At 37.4% G+C, this 23538-nt stretch overlaps 1 protein-coding gene across 6 annotated transcripts in view; it reads left to right on the top strand.

Moving 5' to 3' along the window:
* The window catches only part of PIK3R1 (phosphoinositide-3-kinase regulatory subunit 1), a 60055-nt gene that overhangs the window by 11966 nt on the left and 24551 nt on the right, over positions 1-23538 (top strand). For all 6 annotated transcript variants that reach the window (XM_079329890.1, XM_079329889.1, XM_079329891.1 and 3 more), the window contains 2 exons: positions 21354-21446; positions 22743-22817. In XM_079329890.1, coding sequence (XP_079186016.1) covers positions 21354-21446; positions 22743-22817 — 168 coding nt within the window. The remainder of the gene's footprint in view (positions 1-21353; positions 21447-22742; positions 22818-23538) is intronic.

Raw genomic sequence — 23538 nt, 5'->3', positions numbered from 1 at the left:
TGTTCAGTCTTTTATAAATCCTGTATGCTGCAGTCCACAAGAATAGCACCCAAATCTTGTTTCTTTTTCACATGTAGACCCATTTTATTGGCATGTAAGACATCATTAAAAATTATATTTTAGCTGATGGCTTTTCAGTTAACAAGATTCTCAAGGCAGAGTTTCAAAAACACATTGCTGCCCTGATCCAGGGAAAGATGTGATTGCATATGGGTTCTTCATTTTAAAAATATATCTTGAGACTATCTTATAATTCATAACTACTATGTAAAGTATGACGTGAATGATGAAAAAATGTCTTTAACAGTTCAGTGTAGTTGCCAGAAAATTTTCTCTTACAATATACTAGGTCTATTTGTATATGCTCTTCATCATTTGCTATATTAGAGCATTTCCCAGAGGTCAGTATCTGAGATAATTTCTTCGCTGAAGATTGTGGATGTTGAGTGCGAGAAGTGAGATCTGCCTTTGGTAGTCTAAATATGCCAGTTTCCATCTGTGCTGGCAAATCACTTGGTGGCATCTGGGACGGGAAGATGCTTCTGCAGAAGGGAGACCTCTTGGAGGAGTGGCAGTTACTTTGAATCCATTCAGGTTCCATAACATTTTGAGCAGCTATTGTATCTTTTCAGTAAAACCGGTGAGGTTGATTTTTCTATGTGGGGTATTTTATATTTTGGGGGATTTTTTTCTTTCTTTCCTTTTTAGTGTCTGTTTTGGAAAAATGAAGTTAAATCTGCTTTCCTTGAATGTTTTGAAGCTTCCTTGTAAAACGCATGCATACTTAAAGTTGTAAAGGTAGTGGCAAAAAGCCAAACTATTCCATTCAAGCATGTAGGCATAATTTATGTGGTCTCTACCTGGCTCTTTCTCCTCTGTGGGGTTACATTTGCTGGATGCAACATGTTTGAGCACTCCCATTCCATTGACTCCTGCTCACCACCTGGGAAGGAAGGGTCTTGCAACCTGAGATCTGTAGTCTGAGAGGGAATGCACCTCTGAGCTGGTTTTTTGTGGGATAGAGTTACCACAACAGCCTAGCAGGAGGCATGGCTGCACCAGTTTGCATGTCTTGTTTGCAGGTATAACAGTGCAATTAATTTGTTGGAGTTAGGAGAGAAACCTTTAGTGCTATCACCTATTTTTTCCTAGATCTCTTCAACCTGCTTGGATAACATTGGTAGATAGCAGATAAGCATGGAGGACTATTCTTGGCCAAGAAACTTTTGAATGATACACTGCAAATCAATGTTTCAAAGCATATAATGGCTTCTCCAGCAGTCTGTCTCAAAGAGAAGCCTCTTAGTTTGTGAGGTTACTTTTTCATTTCCAAGTCCCCTTCCTCAGCTCTTTTTTGCTGGAGGTAGATGAAGGCACTTAAATTAGGGACTTAATGAAAGAAACCACTAATTATGCATCTTGGTAGATAAGGCTACACAACTGTATCTGATTCATTATCTCTCTATCCAGGAACATTCCAGAAATAAGCAGTTAAGGGGAAAAATGTTCAGTCTTTTTCCTATTTGCACATAGTGTTCAACATGGCGAGCACACATTCCAGTCCTCTCATGCTGTTTTCGCATGCAAATTTCATTGCAGTTTTTCATGTGCTGTGCTTGGATGGAGACAGGAAAATGTCTGTTGTGTTTTAGACCTTACCCTTGAATTGTCTCCTTGCAAAGACACAGCTGCTCAGCACAGGTGAGGAGCAACAGAGACCGTGGCAAAACCCTCCATCATTTCCTTCCTTGCTCCTACTTGAGAAGCACATGCATGACAGATACCAGCCCTGATGGGGTCTGCAAAGAGCTGTGGGGTGCCAGGACACCGTGGGGTGCAGCAAGGTGTGATCTGTTCCTTGGCCTTTCAGTCCCTGCTGATACGTGGGTCTTCTGTGAAGGCTTATTTTAGGTACTTTGGAGTAAAATCTGTACAGATGTTTAAGTACAATTTAGAATATATTCTGGCCAGTCCAAATCTACTCAATTGTTCTGAAGCCAGAACAGTGTAGCTAGTCAGTAGCCTAAATAAGCCATTTTTCTTAATAAGAAAAAGATTTAGGGAGGTTTTTTCCTCCGGTGCCAGCCAGTTCTAGACATAAAAATTTTCTAGTCATCCTTGTAATCTGGCCTGGCCAATTGATAGAATTTTAAGAAACACATTCTGAACAGCAAGTAGCAATAATTTCTTCTAAAATAACAGAAATTAGGACCTCTGTTCATTGAGTGAGGACTCTTAAGGGCACAGAGTGATGAATGTTTGAATTCTCTTTGCTGTATTTATTATTCATTACTGTTGATTAAAAGATAAGTATGTGTTCCCTGCAACTTTCATGTTTTTCTGACTTCCTCTTGGATCAAACTTAGTGCTTACAACTCTAAAAATTTTCCGGTAGCCTGGGTAAACTGCTGCCCTGTACACGAAATGAGAGATTTTCACAATCCCATTTTTGTCAGGACAAGTTTTCGGGATAATATTGAACCACTGATTGAACAATGTTTATACAGAGCAGCTAGCATAGAATCTTGCTTCTTAGCAAGTTGAAAATCTCATCTATAATTATTGGAACCTTCACTGAAAAAGCCAGTGGGCTGCTGATGCCTCCCAGAGTGATTTAGGAGGCAGGACTTTGAGTTGCATGAACAGTTTAGCCAAAAAGGGGAAGACAGTTACCAACTGTTATGCTTTTTCCCCAGATGTTTCCTCTAAGACAAATATGTAGGGTTTTATTATGACACAATAAGAATGTGCCAATTAGATGAGAATGGCTGTTTTGTTGGGGGCTTTTTGTGTGGGGTTTTTTTTTTCTTTCTCAATGTCTGTTTGAACTAAATAGCCAGTCAATCAAATACGGTGGTAAATTGTCTAGTAGTTTGGATGGAACATGCCCATGCTTGTTAATGTGAGCTTCTCTCTTCTAAACAGAGCATTAAAATCCTTTATTCAAAATTCTTTTGGATGTGAACTAAAAAGAAAACTATTTTGAAGTACTGATGTTCTTGAAAATATTACACATGGTTGAGGGTTTTTTTTTCTTTACTTCAAGGATTTGTTCATACAAATCAAGAAGCCATAGGTTACTATTCTACTTTCCCTTAAATTGGTGGGAAAACTGCATCTCAACTTCAGAAGAAACAGGATCAGACCTAGCCAAGATTTAGCAGCATTGGGGAAAATGCCATAATTCTTACTGTTAGTTCTTTAGGCAAAATTCCCGATGTCTTTAGGATTTGGAGCACAAATTTTAGCTCTTTTAGGGAAAGATTCCAGTATACCAGAATCATAGGATATGAATGTGCATGAAATACTACACCATAAATGCTGATATAAAGAACAGAGTCTGACTTTCCTTTCATAAATTTTGAATGCAAGTAAGGGAAACTCTTGTGGTGAGCATCTCTTCTGAGGTCCTGGGCTAATGCAGGGCATGTAATTTCACCCTGTTATTCCTGTTTTGAGTTCATAACTTCTAGATGAATTTAAAGCTTGTTGCTAATTTGTCCAAACTGCTCCCTTTAGTACATACTTAGTGTAGATTACTTAACCTTTTATCCCTTTAATGTCCATTACATGGTAAGAATTGTGAATTCAGTAGTAAAGTGTTTTCACTTGGGAAACTATATATATTTAATTGTATTTGGTGATGAGAGTATAGAAATTATTTCACCAAGTTATTTTCTTTCAATATATTCAGAACTCTTCACTGATGCATGCTAAAAATTTGCTCTAGGCTGATAGATACTTCGGCAGGACTGATGTTTTCCTTACAGCTGTTTGTGTAACTAATGTGATGGTAATGGGGGTTTCTTATAATTGAGGAAGTTATATGGTGACAGTCTTATTTGTATATTCTGTTACTGTAACAAATTATTATATTTAGAATAAATAGAGAGTTTTATCACCTTGGTGTATGTGTGCATTAGACAATGAACTGCATACTACAGTAGGAGAATATTAAGGTTTCAAAACTGCATCTAAAACTTATGTTTATACATGTAAGTACAACCATCTGATACAATTTTTTAATGATAGAGTTGTCTCACCCTTTTTCCCACTTACTCTTGCTTTGTTTTTCCCAAGGTTTCACTGAATTAAAATTACTTCTTTCAGTTTGATCAGTTAGTGGCCTTAAGTCACCTGTTCTTCCCAGCCTTCAGCCTTCTCTCTAGAAACTGGTTTTTTCATTGATACTTCTGCTCTTTCCAATGACATGATTAATTAGTGTTTCATAGAACTTCATAATGACAAATACTAAGCCATCTTTAGGACACTGTTATGAGCAAAGGTGCTATCATGTTTCCTGCAAGAAATGAGGTAAACAAAACAAACAAAAAACCCAAGCAAACAAACCAACTACTTCACAATAGTTTAAGGTTAATCTCTTTGTCATAGGATGGCCATGTAGATTTCACTTTAAAATGGTGAACGTGAGGAGTAAGTCTTAAAGATTCTTAATATATAAGAACCTTAGCAGTTACATTTTAACAAAAACCAAGAGCCACAAACGCATTTGATTTGACTCTGTAAATCTTTATTTGTCCCAAGAAATGAGGAATGAGTACAGTTACTATGTACTGGATGTCCAAAGCAATTCCTTGCAGAACAAATCTTCCTGGCATACCTCTTCCTGCACCAGATGGAATCCAAATACAAGCATCAAAATCAAAAGAATTACCAGAATGTCACTGCACAGATTCAACAAATATGGTATCATAATTTGGTGTTAGCTTACTTGTTTCGTGATTTTGCAAATCCAGAATTTCAAATTCTCTATGCTTTGTTGTACATGTAAAGCATGTTTTGTAGTAGAATGTGACACGTGTTTTAAACACCTCTTACTTTAGGCTTTTATGGTGCATACCTATTAGTTTTGAGGGGTTTATTTTTGTTGTATCATGATTCACAATACAGGAATTTTTGCAAATAGTGACATTACATAGTAAATTAACATACTTGAAACTTGATTTTTGTTTTTCAAATGCTAATCAATACCTAGCTTCCTTAGAGGATGCTTTTGCTCCCATCTTTATCTTGCCATGGAGTAAACTGCAATATTACTTAATCAAGAGTATTCAATTTCATCCTAGTATGACAAAGTTCAAAGTTTTTCCTGGGTTTCACTGTTGCTAGCATCATATATTGGATTCTTCTTTCAAGAAACACTAGTTTAGAAAGTGGAAGTCAAGACATCAAGTGTGGATGATACATGAGTAATAAGAGAGATATGAAAAATACTCTTGACACCTGGAATGGTTAGTCATTAACTTTCCAGACACACTAGAAACGTGGAAAGAGGAGCCATGGAGGAGTCTGTGCTGTCTTGCAGGAGACCTCTCTGCCAAACTGGAGAAGTTGAAGGATATATTTACCCCTTATGAAATTTTCTGCACGACCTTTGTGTTTTTAAGTTTTTTGTTTTTCTTATCTTTAGATGTTAATATGGAAATTGCAGGGTCATTGGGTTTGAGTGTACAAACAAGACAGAGAACTCTAGAAAACCATGGCATTTGATCTTTGAAACTATGTATGAATGCATGCTCCTGTGAAAACCCCAGATTGCAAAAATCATTTGTAGTGGGCTAGAGAGGTATTTGACAGATTATGTGCAAGTACATACATGTGTGTTTCATTATTTGATTGCCTTAGGAGACTGGTGTTTAAGTTGGCAGATCTACTTTCTAAAAGCAAAGCTCTTTGGCTGGCAGGATTACAGAATGCCTAAAGGAGAGAGTCCAAATGCTGAGAGCAAAAGAGAGAATGTGTAATGTGCAGAAAGCATGGGGAAGCTATAAAGCCAGCAGGAAAAAATAGACTTGAATATGGTTCCAATTTGTTCTGTTGGGCTCAAGTTGATAGCCATGGAGCAGTAAAAACATGAAATTCTCTTATTTCAGTATCAAGTTAATGTTCTGGAAAATAATGTGTTTTCTATCATGCAAAGTATTATTTGGTTATCTATTTGCAGCTTGTCAGAAATCTTTAATCCATGCTTATTTTCTGACTCAAATTTATTTTAAAGTACAGCTTGTTTTGGATGTTTACAGAACACTGTCAAACTGGGACATAAGTGGCCACTATAATTGGCTCTAAAACTTTGTTCTTGTCTTTATTATCATGACTCAAAACTACACTATTACCTCCTAGTATATGTTAAATTTCTCCATTAATTTTGTGATACATAATTTGTAGCTATTCTGGTAAAAAAATAACCCCCCCAACCCAGTCTTTATACATACAAGTGTAGCATAAAACTATCCTGCAATGTTTTTGAATCAGCAGACAAACAAGTTGAGCATGTGCATCTAGAGAAGTCTGCACCTGTGGCCTTGCACTTTCTTGAGGTCTTCCTTCTCAACCTCAGGCGACTCAGATTAGCATTTTCACTTGGTCCTTTGTGTTGTTCACTCCTAGCTGAACCCCATTATAGAAAGAACAAGGTGGTTGGTTATTCTCCAAAGACTTCTTGGTTTGAGAGCAAGATTTAAAATGTGAAAAGCTGAGAGGTGAAAAGCAGACTGATATACTGAAACAAGAAAAAGAGAAGCAGAGGGGCTGACTCCCCTGAGAGATCAAGAAATATGCTGTTTAAAAAAACCCAAACCACCAAAAAACAAAAATAAAAGGGAATTTCCCTTTAAATAAGGTGACAGTTTAGATGATTGCTCATACTGATATGTCTAAATTATTTTAGAGGCTACTAGTGGCAGATTTACCATGAAAGGCTAGAATCCTTTGAGAGGTAGCAGGTCCTGCAATAAATAGGTGCCTGCTGGTAGTATAGTAGAGCTTAGGTGAGTTAGACCACCTGTCTGCTGCATCTGCCATTTTTGAGGAGCTTTGTCTTCTAAAATCCTCAGTAAAGTTCTCTGAAGTTGCCAGATCTGAGCTATTTAGGAGACAAGTTTTTCCAGCTTCATGCAGGCAGTTCATGTGAACTGTGCTTAAAAACAATGAGTCGTTTGCGTTTTAGAAAAATCAGGTCAATTTAAAAGTAATGTATTCCCCTTTCTCCTGTTCTCAGCAGGGAACTGGTTCTCTTGGAATGATTTTCCATCTGGGAGTCAAATGAGATACCCTTTTTCCTTCTGATATGGCTGACATTTAAATAAATAAGTAAATAAATAAATTTGAAAAGGCAAATGAAATGAGGAAAAAGTGTTCCCTTCTCCTAAGGTCAAATAAAGGTAACTGGTTCTTTCTTCTGGCAAGATGACCAGTGGATTCCTCTGGAGCAAAATAACAAAAAGACCATAAATGTAAGACTTCCTTTCTTTCGTCTCTCTCTCATTCTCTCTCTTCCCCCCCACCCCCCACCCTCTGCACCAACCCACACCCAGTAGGATAGCAGGAAAACAGCCAGAATATGCCTGGCATTTTGACAGAATAGTCAACTGTCAGTCCTTGCTGGCCAGTGTGGCCAGAAGGCTTACTCCAGTCAGCCAGCAGCCTTTCAGCATCTCAAGCCCATTTCATAGTGAGTCATAGGCAAAAGGCCTTTACACATTTGATCACATCTTGTGCAATTCAGCAATGTATTTTTACTCCTTTATTGCATCTTATAAGCAATATTCAAGTCAACTGAGTGAATGTTACTTTAAGCTCTGTACTTATGTGAAAATTGGAATAAATATGTTAGATAGGTAGTGCCACTATTATATTCAGGTATAGATGGGTTAGAAGACCAGCTAACTTTCTTGGCAGGATGGTGGAAAAAGTGATTTGGGTGTTTTATGTGTGTGACCTCTAGAAGATCTATACATTAGCAGCACTTAAATATTCAAGACACTAGTTTTTCTTGTCATTCTCATATATACACTTAGTAGTCCTCTAAGTTCAGAAACAGCATTGATTCTGTTACCCATGAATTTTCTACAAGGAAGTTGGAGAATATCTAAAGCACATTCTGCTGTGCTGGAGTCGGTCAGTGAAGGGCAGCTGCTGAATAGGAGAAGTGAAAAATGAAGCAATGGATCAAAGTGCTTCTTGCTCATCTCTTGGGTCTTTGAAGAGGACCTAGAAAGAGCTTCTGCCTTCCTCATTTATTCCAAACAGCTGCTTTCCTGAGCTAAAGATCATAAGGGAGCATGTCAGTTCTTAACCAGATTTATGTTTTTTCTAGTTTTGTCCTTTTGTAACTTACACCTTCCAAGATTTAAAAATATTTATTTCAGTTATTTCTTCCTATTCTGCTCAGTCTCCCTCCTTTACAATTCACTGCTGGTTTTCAAGAGAGACATTTTTCTTTGTTTTAGACCACAAGACATTCTACTAATAATGTAAGGTTGCAAAAGTATTTCTTAGATTTGAAGTGCTTGGGTTTTCTTAGAGAGGCTTTGTGTCTTGCTTTTGGTCTCTTTGCATATGAATACTCTCACTGAAGGCTGAAATCTTCTTGCCTTCTTGCCCTCACTTCAGTTAATCTTTGGCTTGCAGATGGTGATGTAAAAACAGCCATATTTTCATAAGCACCATCTTTGTTGTCATTTTCAATTTTCTACACACTTCCTATATGAATTATGAAATATGAATACACTTCCTACACTATATGAATTTCATAACACAGTGTGTTGGTCAGTACACAAATGAAAGTCTTTTCCCAGTTAGAGTTAGTTAACCAGTCGGGACCCTGTTGACTTTGTAAAGGTTCATGAAATTAATTCATCACCTTAAGTGCTATGGTCCAAATTAAAGCTACTTTAGCAGTGGACTGTGAACAAACAATGATTTATGAAAGAGAGATCTTTAGGCTCATACATTAAGTACATGTACTTGATATTGCATGGCATCCTTTTTGTTTAGGATCTCAGTAGTGTGAAATATATTGGAAAATAAGAAGTAAGAAAATAACACTGGTATTGCTATGCAGACAAATCTCAAAAGGAGTATGATATGGGTCAAAAAATCTTATTACATGTAGACTTAGAGTTTTCTTCTTCATCTGGAGGTAAACAGGATGGTGGGATTACCTCTCTGTAGATTCAGTCCAGGGTTCTCCTAATACTGTTTCTGTATCTGTCAGATCACTCCATGGTTTAATGGCTGTAAGGATTAACCCAGTTTTACTTTCTTATAAGACTGCTTTTCAGCATAGCTGTATTCTGTTGCTACAGCTACAGCTCTACGCTTTTTCTTTTTTCTTTTTTTTTTTTTTTTTTTTTTAAGGAAGGAGACGTTTCATTTTATTTGGAACACATTAGTTTTTTGAATAAAAGTCGTGGTGCTAGAGAGCTGTTGCCATTGTTTTCATTTTTTTCTGGGTGACTGCTAAACTCACATTATTTTTAACTTTCTATGTACTTACAAATGTTTCCCATAGTTCCCAAAAGATGAAGGAGCAGTGTTGACTTTTATCTGTCAGCAGCTTCTGCCAGTTCTTTTATGTAAATCTTCCAGATCTAAACAACTTGACTTCTCAAGCATAGTAATATTCATTATCTTCTTCTTGCAGTTGTGAAGAGCTTATTCTTTCTTTCTTTCTTGTCCATGGATAGTTTGTCAGGGATTTGTTGGCATTCTTCTCCCATTAGCTGCTCTACAGCAAAAAGGTAACAGAACAAAGCATTCTTTCTGAGCAAAACAACATACTGCCCTGAATTTTTATGTATTATGATTACTGAATAAAAAAAGAATGCTTTAAATGTGCTTCTCAAGCAGAGATACTATCACAAACCAGTGATGGCCTTGAATGAGAAACTTTATGTTACTGGAAAAAAGGGAACAGCTATAAGGAACAAGGATCCTTCAGAGATGGGACTGGTCATTCTCAACAGTCTTCCAGCAGCTATGGTCTCACAGTGAAGGTTCATCCACAGTCCTGTCTTGGTTGCAAAGAGCAGATGCTGCTGGAGCACTGTTTCTAACCATCACCATTTATATGTGGAAAGGGAATTGATGTTAGTAATCCTTGTAGGATAGCACCAGACTACTCAGAAGAAAATCCATGTTATTACTTTTTCAATGAAAATGGTTTCCGCACATGAACTTGCTCTCTCCATGAAATTTTATTTGATAGAGGTCACTGAAATAATCTCGCAATGACTTTCCACTGGTTGGCCAAAACCAAAATTTTCAAGTGCCTCTTGAGATCAACTCAGCATTCCTTCCCTTAAAAGATATGCAGCTGCCTCTCTCCTATGTGTCAAATGTTTCCAGGAAAAACCAAATAGGTATTTCCTCTCCCACTTGCTAAGAACTCAAGAATAAATTGTGGACCAAAATCCTTTACATGAGAAGCCATTCTGACATGAGATGATAGAAAATTCAGGTTTGAAGAGGAAAATAAACAGGAGACTATTAGCTACTGCATGACTATCTGTCCTTTGCAGTCTAGATAATATTCCAGGTACTAAATTGTTCAGTTCTTCAGCTGAGTTTTACCCCTTGAGAGTTCTGTCTGAAACCCTGAAATCCACTGAAATGGGCAGTGTAATTTCATGAGGAAAATTCTGTCGTTATATGAAAAGAGACAAAAGCATGGACTAAAATTGCACATGCAGCCTTAGTTCTTTTTTGAGTGCTTGATCTTTGTGGTGGTCTTGATGCTCTTACAATATAGTTTTGTTAATGTGTCTGTGTAGTATAGCAGGCATCAGAGGGAGCTTTACTGTTCATTCCTTATAGAGTGACAGTACCAAAAGTACCATGTAAATATATTAACTTGCATCTAGTAATTTTACAATAAATTATATTTTTAGTGATTTTTCACTCTTGCTTTATTTTAAAAAAAAAAGTGTAGAGTGAAGAAGTTAATAGAAATCATAGCATAAATATCCTTGGGAATGATGAGGTAGTTTGTGGGAAGGCAGCTGGCAACAATTCTAAGGGAATGCTTAGTTAATCATAATACAGTAAGGGAGGTTTTGTTTAGAGAACTATTAAAGTTTTATCTAATAAGGACTTCTATGTACCAGTATGAAAATCTGGATGTTTAATGGCAATAGTAACACTGAAGCACCAGAAGCACCAGGAACTTGATAAGTAAGTCACATCATGCAGCTGCCAGAGGAATGTGCTGTTTGTCCTCATGCCAGCACTATCCACACTACACTTGAACATTCAGTGTTACATATTTCCCTTTTTGATAGCCTGTATGGTTTCATGCCAAACCACTGCCAGAAGCTGAAATTGTCGTTTAGTGTCTCTGAGGAAAACTGAGCAGGCCGAGTTACTCAAATTCTTGCAGATCTCAGCTCTTTTCTAGTCCTGGAACAGCAATCCTGAAGGAAGAGGAGGAAATATAACAAGCCTCACTTCATGAAAAAGGCAGTTCTTTACTTTATTCGTTCAGCTACTTGGTTGATCCTGTCCTATTCCTTCCTTTCTGTCATTTCTGCCATCATCTTCTTGCATGTGGTGATGCAGTAACTTGGTACCTACATCACATACCTCTCACATACATCACTACCTCTCATCTAATATCTCTCTGACTGAAAACTGCTGGCAGGGAACCTGCCGATGTCAACAAGACATGAAAAACAGGTGTTGGCTTATTAAAATATTTTTTTCTCTGTCGTTGGAATCATGCACTGAAATCCATGCTGGCTTGTTCTATTTAGAGACATTAACCTGTACTTCCATTTAAAGTGATGGTAGGGAATGTGAGAACATTACTACTGCTGTGCTTCTGCATGTCACACAGGGCTTGGGGTGATCCCTGGGAGCAAAGGATAAGAAAGAATTACTTGCCAGTCTGCCACGCCTGAGAAAAGTATGGGAAGCCTCAAGCTGTGCCAATGCCCCAGACCACGTGAGGGAGGTGAGATGTGCCTCTCCTGGAAGCCAGCAGTGTCAAAGTCTCAGTGCAAACCTGCTTGGGTTTCTGCTTCCACTATATCTATCCTGACCCACACGCTATTCTTCTACTTGCTTATTTCTTATTTTATTCTTTCTGTTTATCTCACAGGTCCTTGAAAAAAGAGTTGAATAAGCAGGTGGTTTTCCCATCTCTTCCTTGCTTTTTGGGGAGAGAGTTTCCTTTGCAAAACTATGTATACATTATGTACGGCATTATAATCCAGTGTACTTCAAGCCAGAACATTTTACTTAGTTAATGTTTTTTTCCTCAGAATAGTACTGTTCATATTTTCTAATCATGCTGATAATAGTTACAAGTAGTTGCGGCCATAAAATTCAATCCTGTTTGGGAAAAGAGTATTGCAAAAGCTCACCCATAGAGGGAAGCAAAATACTATCTTAACTACAGGCTGCTTTTTAAAAGTTATCCATGCTTCAGATGAAGCCAACAAAGAACATCTGTTGTCTTAATTATAGCTTCTATTTCTAAGAAGTATGTTCTGTAGCAGATGAGAAAAGTGTCTGACAGCTCATAATTCATAAAGTTATTGAGGTTTAATCTGATAGAATATTATGTACAGAATTCCTTCCCAGTACAGACATTATCACTTCACTTTCAACTGATGATAGAAACAGGGCTTTATGAAATATTAAATTAATAAGTGTGAAACATGATTATCAGCCGCAATTGAAAGTATTAAGCTGCTATAAAGGAAAATAATTCTCTATACTATGCTGCTTTGTGGTTTTGTTTTTCTGCTTATCTCTGCAACTAAACTTTCCTCAAGCCAGACACAATCTCTTTGTTCTTTCTCTCCCTACTTTCATTTTGCTTTATCTTAGAGAAATTCTTAGTTGATTAACGCAGTGGCTCTAGACAAGTATTCATTTTTGTGACAGGGAAGGGTAAAAAGGTCCTGTATTTTTTTTTTTTTCAGAGAATTAGTATCTTATTAAGTAAGACTTTAAACATCAATTCAGAGCTTTTTCTGCCTATCCTTTATGGATTATTTTCTTGTACTAATCTGCATTTACCAGGGCTTTTTTCACCCCTTTTCGTATAGTTACCCCTTGTTCTTTTTAGCCCTGAGAGTGCAGCTGGCACAACTTCATAAACTGGGATGAAGAGAGGAATTAGTTCTCCTGGCCCCCCAAAATTCCCTGCATAGTCACCACGCACATGATACTTTGTCAACCAGAGCATTGCTTGCATATGTACTGATAACCCTGGGAAGTATCTAGGCGAAATATTTTATTGGTTTCAGTTACAGCATTGATTTATGCAGGTAACTATGTCTTTTTGACGACTGTGTGTTACTAGGATAAAATGAAGTAACATTCAGTTTTTATTCTGACCCTCTTAGATTTAGAGTGTTGAACTATAAATGGCCCAGTCTTAATATAGATCTGTTTGTCCTTCTGAAAAAAATGACTGCCTTATTCTGCTATGTGCCACAATATTGTGACAAGTTTTGCACATTCTTCTGTAAAAGTCAATTTGAGATCCCTTTTTCAAGTCTATAGGCTATGTTGTTAGTACCTACCTTACACAGAGGTATCTGGAGATGTTGGCTTGGTTTGGCAGTAGACTGGGACTGAGGAGTCAGCAGATCATGCTCGTGAGAACTGCTGTTGTCATCCTTTTGGAATAAGCCCCTTGGATTATTGTCATGTGGTGTTATTGCTGTAGGATCACTGCAGAACTATGAATGCTTTGCAAAGATATTTGAAGTTTGAAAGTGTATTGCCAGAATACTGTTTTACCATCAGGGTTAAATGTTGTTGTTGAGATGCACTTTAAAGGCTTTAGTAAGTTCTGCCTTATTCAGGTGTTTCACCATTGAAGTCACAGTAAAAAGAGGTATGACAGAAGATGCAATTAACTATTTTCTCAGTACAGATGTATTTCCTTCAGAAAATCTTCAGTGTTCTGTTAACAGGGAACATGTAAATCAAGTTACCACTTTCTCCCCTAGTTCATACCCAACACCTGTGGGCCAGTGAAGAAGCAGACTGTCCTGGGTACATAATATTCAAAGATTGTAAAATCATAGTGTTTTCATTCAGCTTTCCAGTTATATCCCAGTAATTTAAAATCACCAGCAGGCATAATTTCCTTATTTCTTTTCATCACTCTGGGGTCATTCATATCACAATAAATCCTGAGGCTCAGACAGTTTTTTTGCCTCCATATAAATGGAGTTCTTCTGTGCCCAAAGGCTCATAGTTTTGGTGAGCATGACCATTTCTTTTTCTAGTGCTGCAATACTCTTGACCTATCTTCAGTTCTCCTGAATCCAGTCTTCTCTATTGCCAAGGTTTCTGTGATATTCTGAGTCTGCAACCTGCCTGACTGATGGCATCTCACAAAAGAGGCAAGTAATAGTTGGCAGACTTACCAAGCTGTTTATAATTATGTGTCAAATTAATGGAAGCTTGAATCTCTTTCATATTTTTCCATGAATGGTACTGTGTTTTAAAATCTTTCTAATGAAACCAGTACTGGGGAAAGTGGTTGAGCCCTGAACCACTCTTCCTGCTGACACTTTAAATGGTGCTTTCAGCCTCCAGTAGAATGTAACTGTAGCCAAACTGAATCTCTCAGTAGGGGCTAAGAAGATGTATTTTCTTCAACAGTTGCTGCTGAATTTACTGTCTATTGCAGTCTTTGATTTATTTGAGACACACAGTAACATTGCCTTTCTATTCAATCTCACCTTTTTGTCTTTTATCTTTCACCAGTGAAAACCTTTTGCTAATGGCAGTTGGGCAGTTCTGAACATTGTTCTTTTGGTAAATACCGTTAGGTTATCTGAAAATGCAAATGTCAAGGCAAGGTTAAGCTCTTCAAATCTGAGAGTGAGTTTCTCTTTGGTATTTAATTGTAATACCAATTGGTCTGACACTGAACCCACGGCACAGATCTCTATGGAAAATTTCTCCAGAGTTAAGAGTTTAGGGTATTTTTTTATAGTCTTTCATACCATTGTACTAAAACTTTTTGCAGGAACTCACTACTTTTTAAGACTGGTAAGAAACATACAGTGGATTACAGAATTCCCTCTCACTAAGAGTTGAGAGTTTTTTTATCAGTAAGGCTCCTTTCACTCTGATGTATTGTGAGGCTCATGTGGCTTTCTTCTCCAGCAGGTGCTGAGAGGACTTCAGGAGAGGAAACTTTAGGTTGTACCATCATCTGTGTGATGATGTACCTCCTAGTGCTGCCCACTTTTCCAGGGTCTGAACTTGTGTTTCTGCAGGCAAGGCTTTTGGTTTGCTCCCAGCATAGTCTCCTCTGCTGTTTCTGATATGGGAGTCACTAGCAGACAGTACCCTGGGGGAGTGCATGGAAGGTACCACTGCCTGAAAGGCCCTACAGAACTGCCAAACTGCCCTCATTTCCAATGTATCTTCACTGGAATTCCAGATTGTGTACCGATCAGCTGTTGGATTTAGACATTATGGACCCTTACTGAAATTCAGATTCTGTTTCAAGGAAGATAGGTGATAATAGTGGAACATCATTTGAATTCCACTTCCCATACCTTGTGGAATACATAACTGCTGAAATGATAGTATTTCAATCAAGAAAGTAAGCTCCAGAATTTTCAACTGCAAGCATGGATGTTGAACTATGTAGGAAACCCCCTATGGTCTGCAGCTGATAATGCATTATACTGATGGTGCTGCTGGTGGAAGTATTCTAGGTGCTTGAGCAGCCACAATTTATTTGCAGTTTGTTGGGCAATCTTGTTGGAGTATTATCCCAGCTTGCTTGACCATCATCCTTACATTTGCATTTCTTCTCCTGCACTAATTAATATGCTTATGTTTAATATAGCTAGTTTAACTCCTGGTAAAACCTTTAATGTCTGGAGTTATTGTATGACTTTCAAACAGGGACATGTGTAAAGCTATAGAAAACATTATTTTAGTGGCTATAATTGCATGCATAAAGGGTATATCTGCATGCACCATAAGTATTATGATCGTCTTAAGACCTGTACTCACAAATAGTAGACTTTAATATAGAGCTGTATTGTCATCAAAAGCAAAATGTGTGTACAAACTTTAATGTCATTTCTGGAAAAATAAGAGCATTCATGGAGTAATCTTAAATCAAAGTAAAATTCAAGTAGGATTAATATATAGTTTCTGTAAATATTTAGAAATTAAATTCCCTTTCATGGTATGTACATTTTAAGGAGTTTTATTATACATGATTTTTAATTTCATTCTTCTTCTAGCAGTAATGAAAGATATGTCTCAGAAGCATCTGAAGCCAAATTGCAGCTTTAAATTTCCACTTGTCATTGCCAGGTACTAACTCTATATCTTTTTACTGAGGACTCTTCCAAAAGGTGCAGCTGTGTGCTGGTTTCATCTTGCATTTTGTAGCTGTGCTGGCAACCTTTGAATGTAAGGTATGCTCTCATCTCCCACACATTGCCATTGCCCTAGAGCTGTTCAGTCCTGTCTGTAAATGAGAGAAGGAAGAGTTTGCAGTTTGGAGAGAACCTTTGATTTGTGGTTCATCTCTTGTTCTCACTGTGGCAAGGTCAAAACAGACCTAGTGGAAAATCCAGCTTTTATCAAGTGTCATCAGGAGCTTCCTTACTATCTGGACACCCACTATCAGACCTAGAAAGAAGGAAGTTTTGAGAATCATTACATTCTGGAGACCCTGGGATTAAGGAAAAAAAAAAAAAAAGAACAAAACAGAGGCATTTGGGTGAAAATACTGCTTTAAATGAAAAGCTGGTGCAGGATTTTAGCAAAGGGATCTACAAAGTTGCTCAGATCCTTTAGAGTGGATTTGGTTCTTCAAACATCTTTGCTGCCCTACAGTGTTCTTCAAAGAAAAAGACAACTTTGAAATCAGGTACTAAATGCAGGCTGCATGTGAGGTTTTTTCCCAGTTGTCTTTTACTAAAACTGACCTATCTAAAAAGTTTTCCTTGCCCACTCACTGCAAGGAAAGGATCTTAGCATGCATGCTGGGTTTTCTCCTGGTACACCTAATCTAGAATCAGGACTTCTTTAGTCATAACTTGTATTCTGGCTCTTGGAGCAAAAAAAAATTTTTTTTTCCAGAAATGAGCTATAGGTTTCTTCAGTTTACCTTCTGAGATTTCCTCTCAGCATTTTGAAACCGAAGTGCACTGTTCCCAGATTTGGTTATCTTCTCTATAAATGTAATAAAGTGGCTTCAGTTCTTTGAGTACTGTTTTTTGTTTTGGGTTTTTTTTTTTTTTTTCTGACTATGTGTGCCTTGTGAAGCCTTTTGCTTCTAACATATTTTTCTGTTTTGTGCAGAAGTTGAGAAATTTGAGGCAAAAGTTAGCATGATGTTATGCATTAATTATATTAAAGGTGACAGAATGAGTAGCAAATCCTTGAACAGGTGGGAGGTTAAAAGATTTAAATTTGTTTATGCTATCTTTGACATCCTCATGAAATGAGTGTTTTTCTTCAACATTGCTGAGCATTGTAACTGTGTGACTTAGGTGTTTTCTTCTGTTAATTTCTGTGTTGCTGGTAACTGCAGGTTTTGGACCTGCCATTGTGTGTCCTCTCGGTTGTTTGTGTCTTTTTGCTGTAGAATGTAAAAGGGAACTGAATACCTGAGTTTTCAGTCAAATACACGAGTATCTTACAGACTGTGTATTTGTGGAATGGATTGTTGTTCACTTGACATGTCTCATGTCATATCTAAAATTTCAGAAATGTCTTTGGCTATATAAGTTTCCAGCTTTGGAAAGAAATGGGATAAAGAGAGGAAGAGACATCAGAAATCCTCTGAACTCCTAATGCACATTTTAGGCTAGCAGAGAAGTTTTGGAAACTTTTCATTTTAAGCAATGTGACATTTTTTTTTGCATACATTATTTTGTGGATATATTACTGATTTGGTGTGTAAATATAAAGGGAAATAGCTTCCAAAAGGTTTCATTTTAAGTAAGAATACTATTGATTGATGAATAATTTACAACAAAGATATTTATAAGAGATTGTGATACAAACCTGGTTTCAAGCTAAAGTTCTGCTTAAAGTTGAGATGAAAAGCATAAAGCATCAGAAAGAGGCCCTTTCTGCTTAGGTAATTTGGATAAAGTCTACACCATCCTAATGCTCCATGAAGACAAAATGTTTTCTGTATTGTCTTGCCTTCACCTTGCAATGGGCTTCTTCCCAAACTGACATCTTCCCCTGACCCTGGGTTTTCCTCTTTGCTTTCCATCGGCTCCCTCCCTCATATAGAAAGTCTACATCAGTGGAAATTTGAATTATTTTTCTAGATACATCTTGTTGATAGGTATTTGCTGATGTCTTGCCATCATTTCAAGGCATAATTTAGTTAATGGAAGAAGGCACTGTGCTGCCCAAGAGTCTGGATGGGCCAACTGCCAAGTTGTCACTTGATAAGGTTCAACTATCTGTCAGTTTTGACTTCCATCCTCTGTCTCCATTTATTCTTGTCTCCTTCCTCATTTCAATTTAGACTGCTGACCATGGCTCCATGCTACCTCCATCTGGAATTAGGAGACAAGCATCTTTGTTCAGAGATTATGCAATTTTGTTGGTGTTACGAAACAGGGAGAAATTTAACGTAACTAGTTCCCTAAGGGTCCAGAAAGTTACTTTCCTAGGTAAAAATTTGTAAACCATGTTCTAAATACCTGCTCTTCCTCAGCTACCATGTATGGGATTCATTTTAAGCCCTTAGCATTTTCTTGAGTCTATTAGCATCTCATAATCTGGGTATTTTTGTAGCATACCCTTTGATATTACTCTAATCTTTGATTTATTGTTTGATTTATTTGATTTATTATTTCAATTTGCCCATGTCATAAGATAGTTTGGGGTTGAAAAGAACTATTTGATTTGAATATTACAAATCTGTTGGTCTGTATTTCAGCATGCCTCAGCAGAGGCTGCCTAGAGTGCAGCATTTTCCATTTGAGCTCGTCTTGTGTTGATGAAGCAGATGTAAAAGAGTTGCTCCAAATGGAATCTGAAAGTGATTTGAAGATGGAAGGAGTTGAAAAGTCCATTTGCTCTCTGACTAGCTTGTTCTGCATTAATACACCTATATAACATGCTTTTGTTGAATTTAGCTTTTAATTGGAGTGTTATACTGAGTAAACTATCTGACAGAATTTTGGGGTTTGTTATGTCTACTCATTGGCCTTTTTCAGCTCACAAAGATGACACTAAGGAAAGAACCTATCCACTAAAAAGCTCTGTAGAGGATCCTTAGTTACAGTGCTGTCTGCTGTTGCATTTCATGAGCCTAGTTTTAGGTTTTCCTTTGTTTTGCCTAGGACTTATAATGAAACTAGCCATGTAGGCATGTTGCTTGTCCTTCCAGGGAGCAGATCAGGTATTAGAACTTTTTCAATCTGTGGGAGCTGCTCTTATTCTCCTCAAGTCACTGAAAATCTTCACCTGCCAGAGATCTGCATAGGCAATTCTTTTGAGACTCCTGAATGGTTATCTTCTGGCCCTCCTATGTTAAATTGTTATGGCTAACAGATGTTTTTTCTAATGAACAGGTTAGAAAGTATTTCCATCATTATGGTACCGTAATTTTCCTTCTTTTTGCCAGTATGCTTCACTTCCATTATTACCATTGTCTTTCATTTCACTCCTCATCTCTCTACACTTCCAAACTTCTGTCTCTTCCTTGCTCTCTTACTGTTTATTAAATTTGTGCTGGTTTTGACTAGGGTAATTTTCTTCATAGTAGCTGTCATTGGGGTGAATTTCAGATTCATGCTGGAAACAGTGCTAATATCACAGGGATGTTTTAATTATTGCTGAGCATGGTTCATACAGTGTAAAGGCCTTTTCTGCTTCAGACCCCACCTCACAAGTGAGGAGACAGGGAGTGCCCAAGTAGTTGAGAGGGGACACTGCCAGGATGGCTGACCACAGATGACATGGAAATGGTTCCACACCACAGAGCACTGTGCTCAGCATTAAATTTGGGGGAATAATAAGAAAGTGGGAGTTGTACAAAGTTATGGTGTTTAACTTCCTGAGTTGCCATTACCCAGTGACGAAACCCTGCCCTTCTGGATATGGCTGAACATCTGCCTGCCCATGGGAAGTGCTGAATTAATACCACTGAATTGCACTGAATAATAGCACTGAATTGATTTTACATTGCTTTTGTGTGTGGTTTTTGTGTTCCTTATTAAACTGTCTAAACCTCAATTTGCTAGTTTTCTCACCTCTCCCTCTTTATTCTGACTCTCACCCGTTTACCACCAGAGGAGAGTGCCTGACCAGTTGTGTGGGACTTAGTTGCTGGCTGGGGTTAAACTGCAGCAAAATTGTTTGCATTTTTATGAAGTCATGTAATCCAAAATATGGTGAATTACCAGACAAAATTGTATGCTCTCTCTTTCTTGGTTGATATATGTTACATTTTTTGCTATCTCGAAGTTTTTTTTAAAAATTCTCTGTTAATGTTTTTCTGGGTTTTTTTCTCCTACTTAATTATAATTTTATTTCAGTCTTCTGAAAATAGGGGCGGAGGGTGTGCATATATGTATTTATACATATCCATACAGGCACACAGGTGTATGTGTGTTCAAGAATTGCTCTCTGTTTGTCCATAGTGAGTTTAATTGAGCAGAGATCACCATTGCTTTGGCAACTGGCAATTTTTACCTCGGTGATTAATCTTTGTTTATCAATCATAATCTATCAAACTATGCTATATGATTCTGACAGTAGTTTAATATCTTTATGTAAACGTTCTTGTTTCCAAGTCTTAAACAGGACCATTCTAAAACTTTTTATTTATTCTTTTGTCAAAAAACTGTGTATTTGGAGATAGATCTTTCCTCACAGAGTCAGAACATACCTTTACAGAGTATGTTCTCTTCATGAAGGAACCAGATTGCATGAAACTGACTTTGTACAAAATCTTTGTGCAGTGTTTTTTTTAATCTGTGAAGTGTCCCTTTCAATTATAGTGCTATTTATTCCTAACCAGCCCATGTAGAAAAGAAAATTCTTGCTTCAAGTAAACTATATTGTTAATAGTATGATGCTTGGAAATCGAAATGCACAGAAGTTACTGAGCTTGTGTATGAGTGTGCGATACTTATTTCTACTGCTGTTTTCTGCTGCCTTTAAGTCTGTTTTACCCAGGGGATCAGGCACTCCCAGACAGTTATGTGTTTAGCTCCCTCACTTGGTGCCCAGCATATGTAAATATCTCAGACCAGAAGATTTTTTCTTTCCTTACTTGCATTGTATTTCTGCACATTCATAGACTGCAAACTTTTATTGTGTTTTTTCTTCCTAGACAATATGGAGAGTGAATCTAGGACTGAAGTCTGTGAAAGAAAAGGCTATAAAAAATGCAATTGTCTTAATTTCATTCCATTTTTTTAAGTATGGAGTTTTCCTATATAGGCCTGACAAGTGGGATGTTTGTTCTGTGATTAAAAATTAACTGGTTGCATTACACATCACTATTTTTATAAAAGTAATTGCATTCATCTGCACCTTGGCTCACTTTTATTCTTTTTTTTTTTTTAAAGCTTTTTCTCTTCCAGACCTTACAGAGCAGTTCACACCTCCTGATGTTGCTCCACCGATTCTTGTCAAGATAATAGAGACAATTGAAAAGAAAGGTAGGCTGAAGAATGATGTGCCAAAGTTTTTGTTGCTTATGTGAACCAAGATTGCAGAATTGGATCCAGAGCTGGCATGTCCTCTTTCTAGAGCTAATAACACATCACATCCAAAACATTAAAAAAAAATCTCCTTTAAGGTTTGTTGCACTGGTTTCTGCTCATTAGAGGCTATTTGGATTATAGTAACAAAACCAAAGCTTACCTTAAATGGCATTTAATAATTTATATAAGTATTATTGCAAGGTAAGGGAGAAGAGTTTTGTATTATTTTGGTTTTTTCTAACCAATAAGCACTTTAATTGCTTATGGAAATGCCAGCATAACATTGAGTTGGATGCACAGACACACAGGGAAAAAAGTAATGCTTTGCCCTCAAAAAAGGAAAGAATAAAATAGAAAAGGGTTTCAAGAGCTGGTTTTATTCTTCAGGAGACAATTATTTACTGCTGCTCCATAGTGAGCCAGTGTTGCTTTTATGGTTTTTTGCCTTTATCTACTTTCCTGTCCTGATGTCTCTCCATCCTTTTGAGACTTTCCTCTTTCTTTTACAATGTCATACTTTTTTTTACCCTATTTCCATCTTTCTGGCACCTCCTCTGATGTTGCTTTCATAGTCCTGGTGAAATAAGAGGCAGGTCAGTGCGTGCTGCTCATTTAGGGGCCTTAAGCTGGGGAACAAGAGCAAAACTGGTATTCTGATGAGAATTGTTCTGCTGTTCTTAGGGACATAGATTCTAACATGCTCCTCTGGTGCTTTAAAGGAGTGTAATCCTGCCCTGAAAGAGTAGGAGCTTGCTGATATCAATGTGAAGGGCCAATATTTAGCACCAGTTTGCATAAGGAGCTGCTGCTCAGCGCTCTGCATCCCTGCATATGGTCTCTTTCCCTGTGTCTTCTCTATTTTCACTGATGTAGGAAGTTGTAAACAGTGTCTTTTATGTGAAACCACTTTATTGATCTCTTTTCTAATAATGCAGGTGAATTATTAGACACATTATTTGATATATACAGATATTTTCTTTGACACCAGTATGAATGTGTTTCCCAGTGCGAGTACTGGCATCTCTGATCTTCCATGGCCATCTCTTTCTGCAGACACAGCAGCTTGAGTGCACAAAGAGGTGTCTTACAGCCTTAAATAACAGTCACATTCTGTAGTGCAGTAGGTGAAAGAATGTTGCTAATTTATACTGTAATTACATATTGAAGAAAACAGAAATATGTGGCATCAGGGCAACAGTCACTGAAATATTAATGTTGTCCTGAATGTGTCCCATTGATTTTGTTTTGAAGGTCTGGAGTATTCAACTTTGTATGGAGCACAAGGCTCAAGCAGCGCTGTGGAATTAAGACAAATTTTTGAATGTGGTAAGTACAGTTCTCTGCCTTAAAGCACCAGACACATTTTGTGGTCAGACCACTCTCACTTATATGTGCTGGTTCTCAATAATATGCTATTTAAAAGACATATATAAGTAAAAAAGTTTTCTTTTGCACTTCCTACAAAAAGGATTTTCAACTTTTACAAGTTGTCTTTCTTCATGGCTCCACTGCATGTTTTTTCCAAGAGTATTTATTTTAAACTCTTGTCATCTTGCTTGTTCAAGGGCTGACAGTCTAACTGTACAGTGAAAAGCAAGATGTTTTGTTCGGAATAAGGTAAAGATACATTGTTCCTGAAACACTGGAGGTTATTATTTTGTAAACAAATGGCCAGTTGTTTATATATAGTTCTGGGTTGCATTTTTTTTGGTCCAGTAGGTGGGGTGTCAGTAGCAGCCAGCTATCTACCAGCTACAGAGTGATATTGAAGTGAAAGAGACAATTGAATTGAGGGCTGAATTCTCAGACAGTAAAATGCAACTACACCACTAACACCACATACCTGTTCAAGTTTCATTAAATATATTTCCTTTTCTTTTTTGGTATACTTAATTTCTTCTTCAGACCAGAATGTATTGGCACAGCAGCCCTGTTTAGGTATGAGAGTAGAAGAGTTTGACCACAGCTTGGCAACCTGGGGTGCAATGTGTGGTGTGACAGCTTTCACTTGCCTAAAAGAGTGCAAAAAACCAATGAAAATATACAG

This window comes from Erithacus rubecula, assembly GCF_903797595.1.
Source record: "Erithacus rubecula genome assembly, chromosome: Z".
Classification (NCBI taxonomy): domain Eukaryota; kingdom Metazoa; phylum Chordata; class Aves; order Passeriformes; family Muscicapidae; genus Erithacus; species Erithacus rubecula.
Note: the sequence above shows the minus strand (reverse complement) of the source record. Positions and strands in the feature narration are given on the sequence as shown.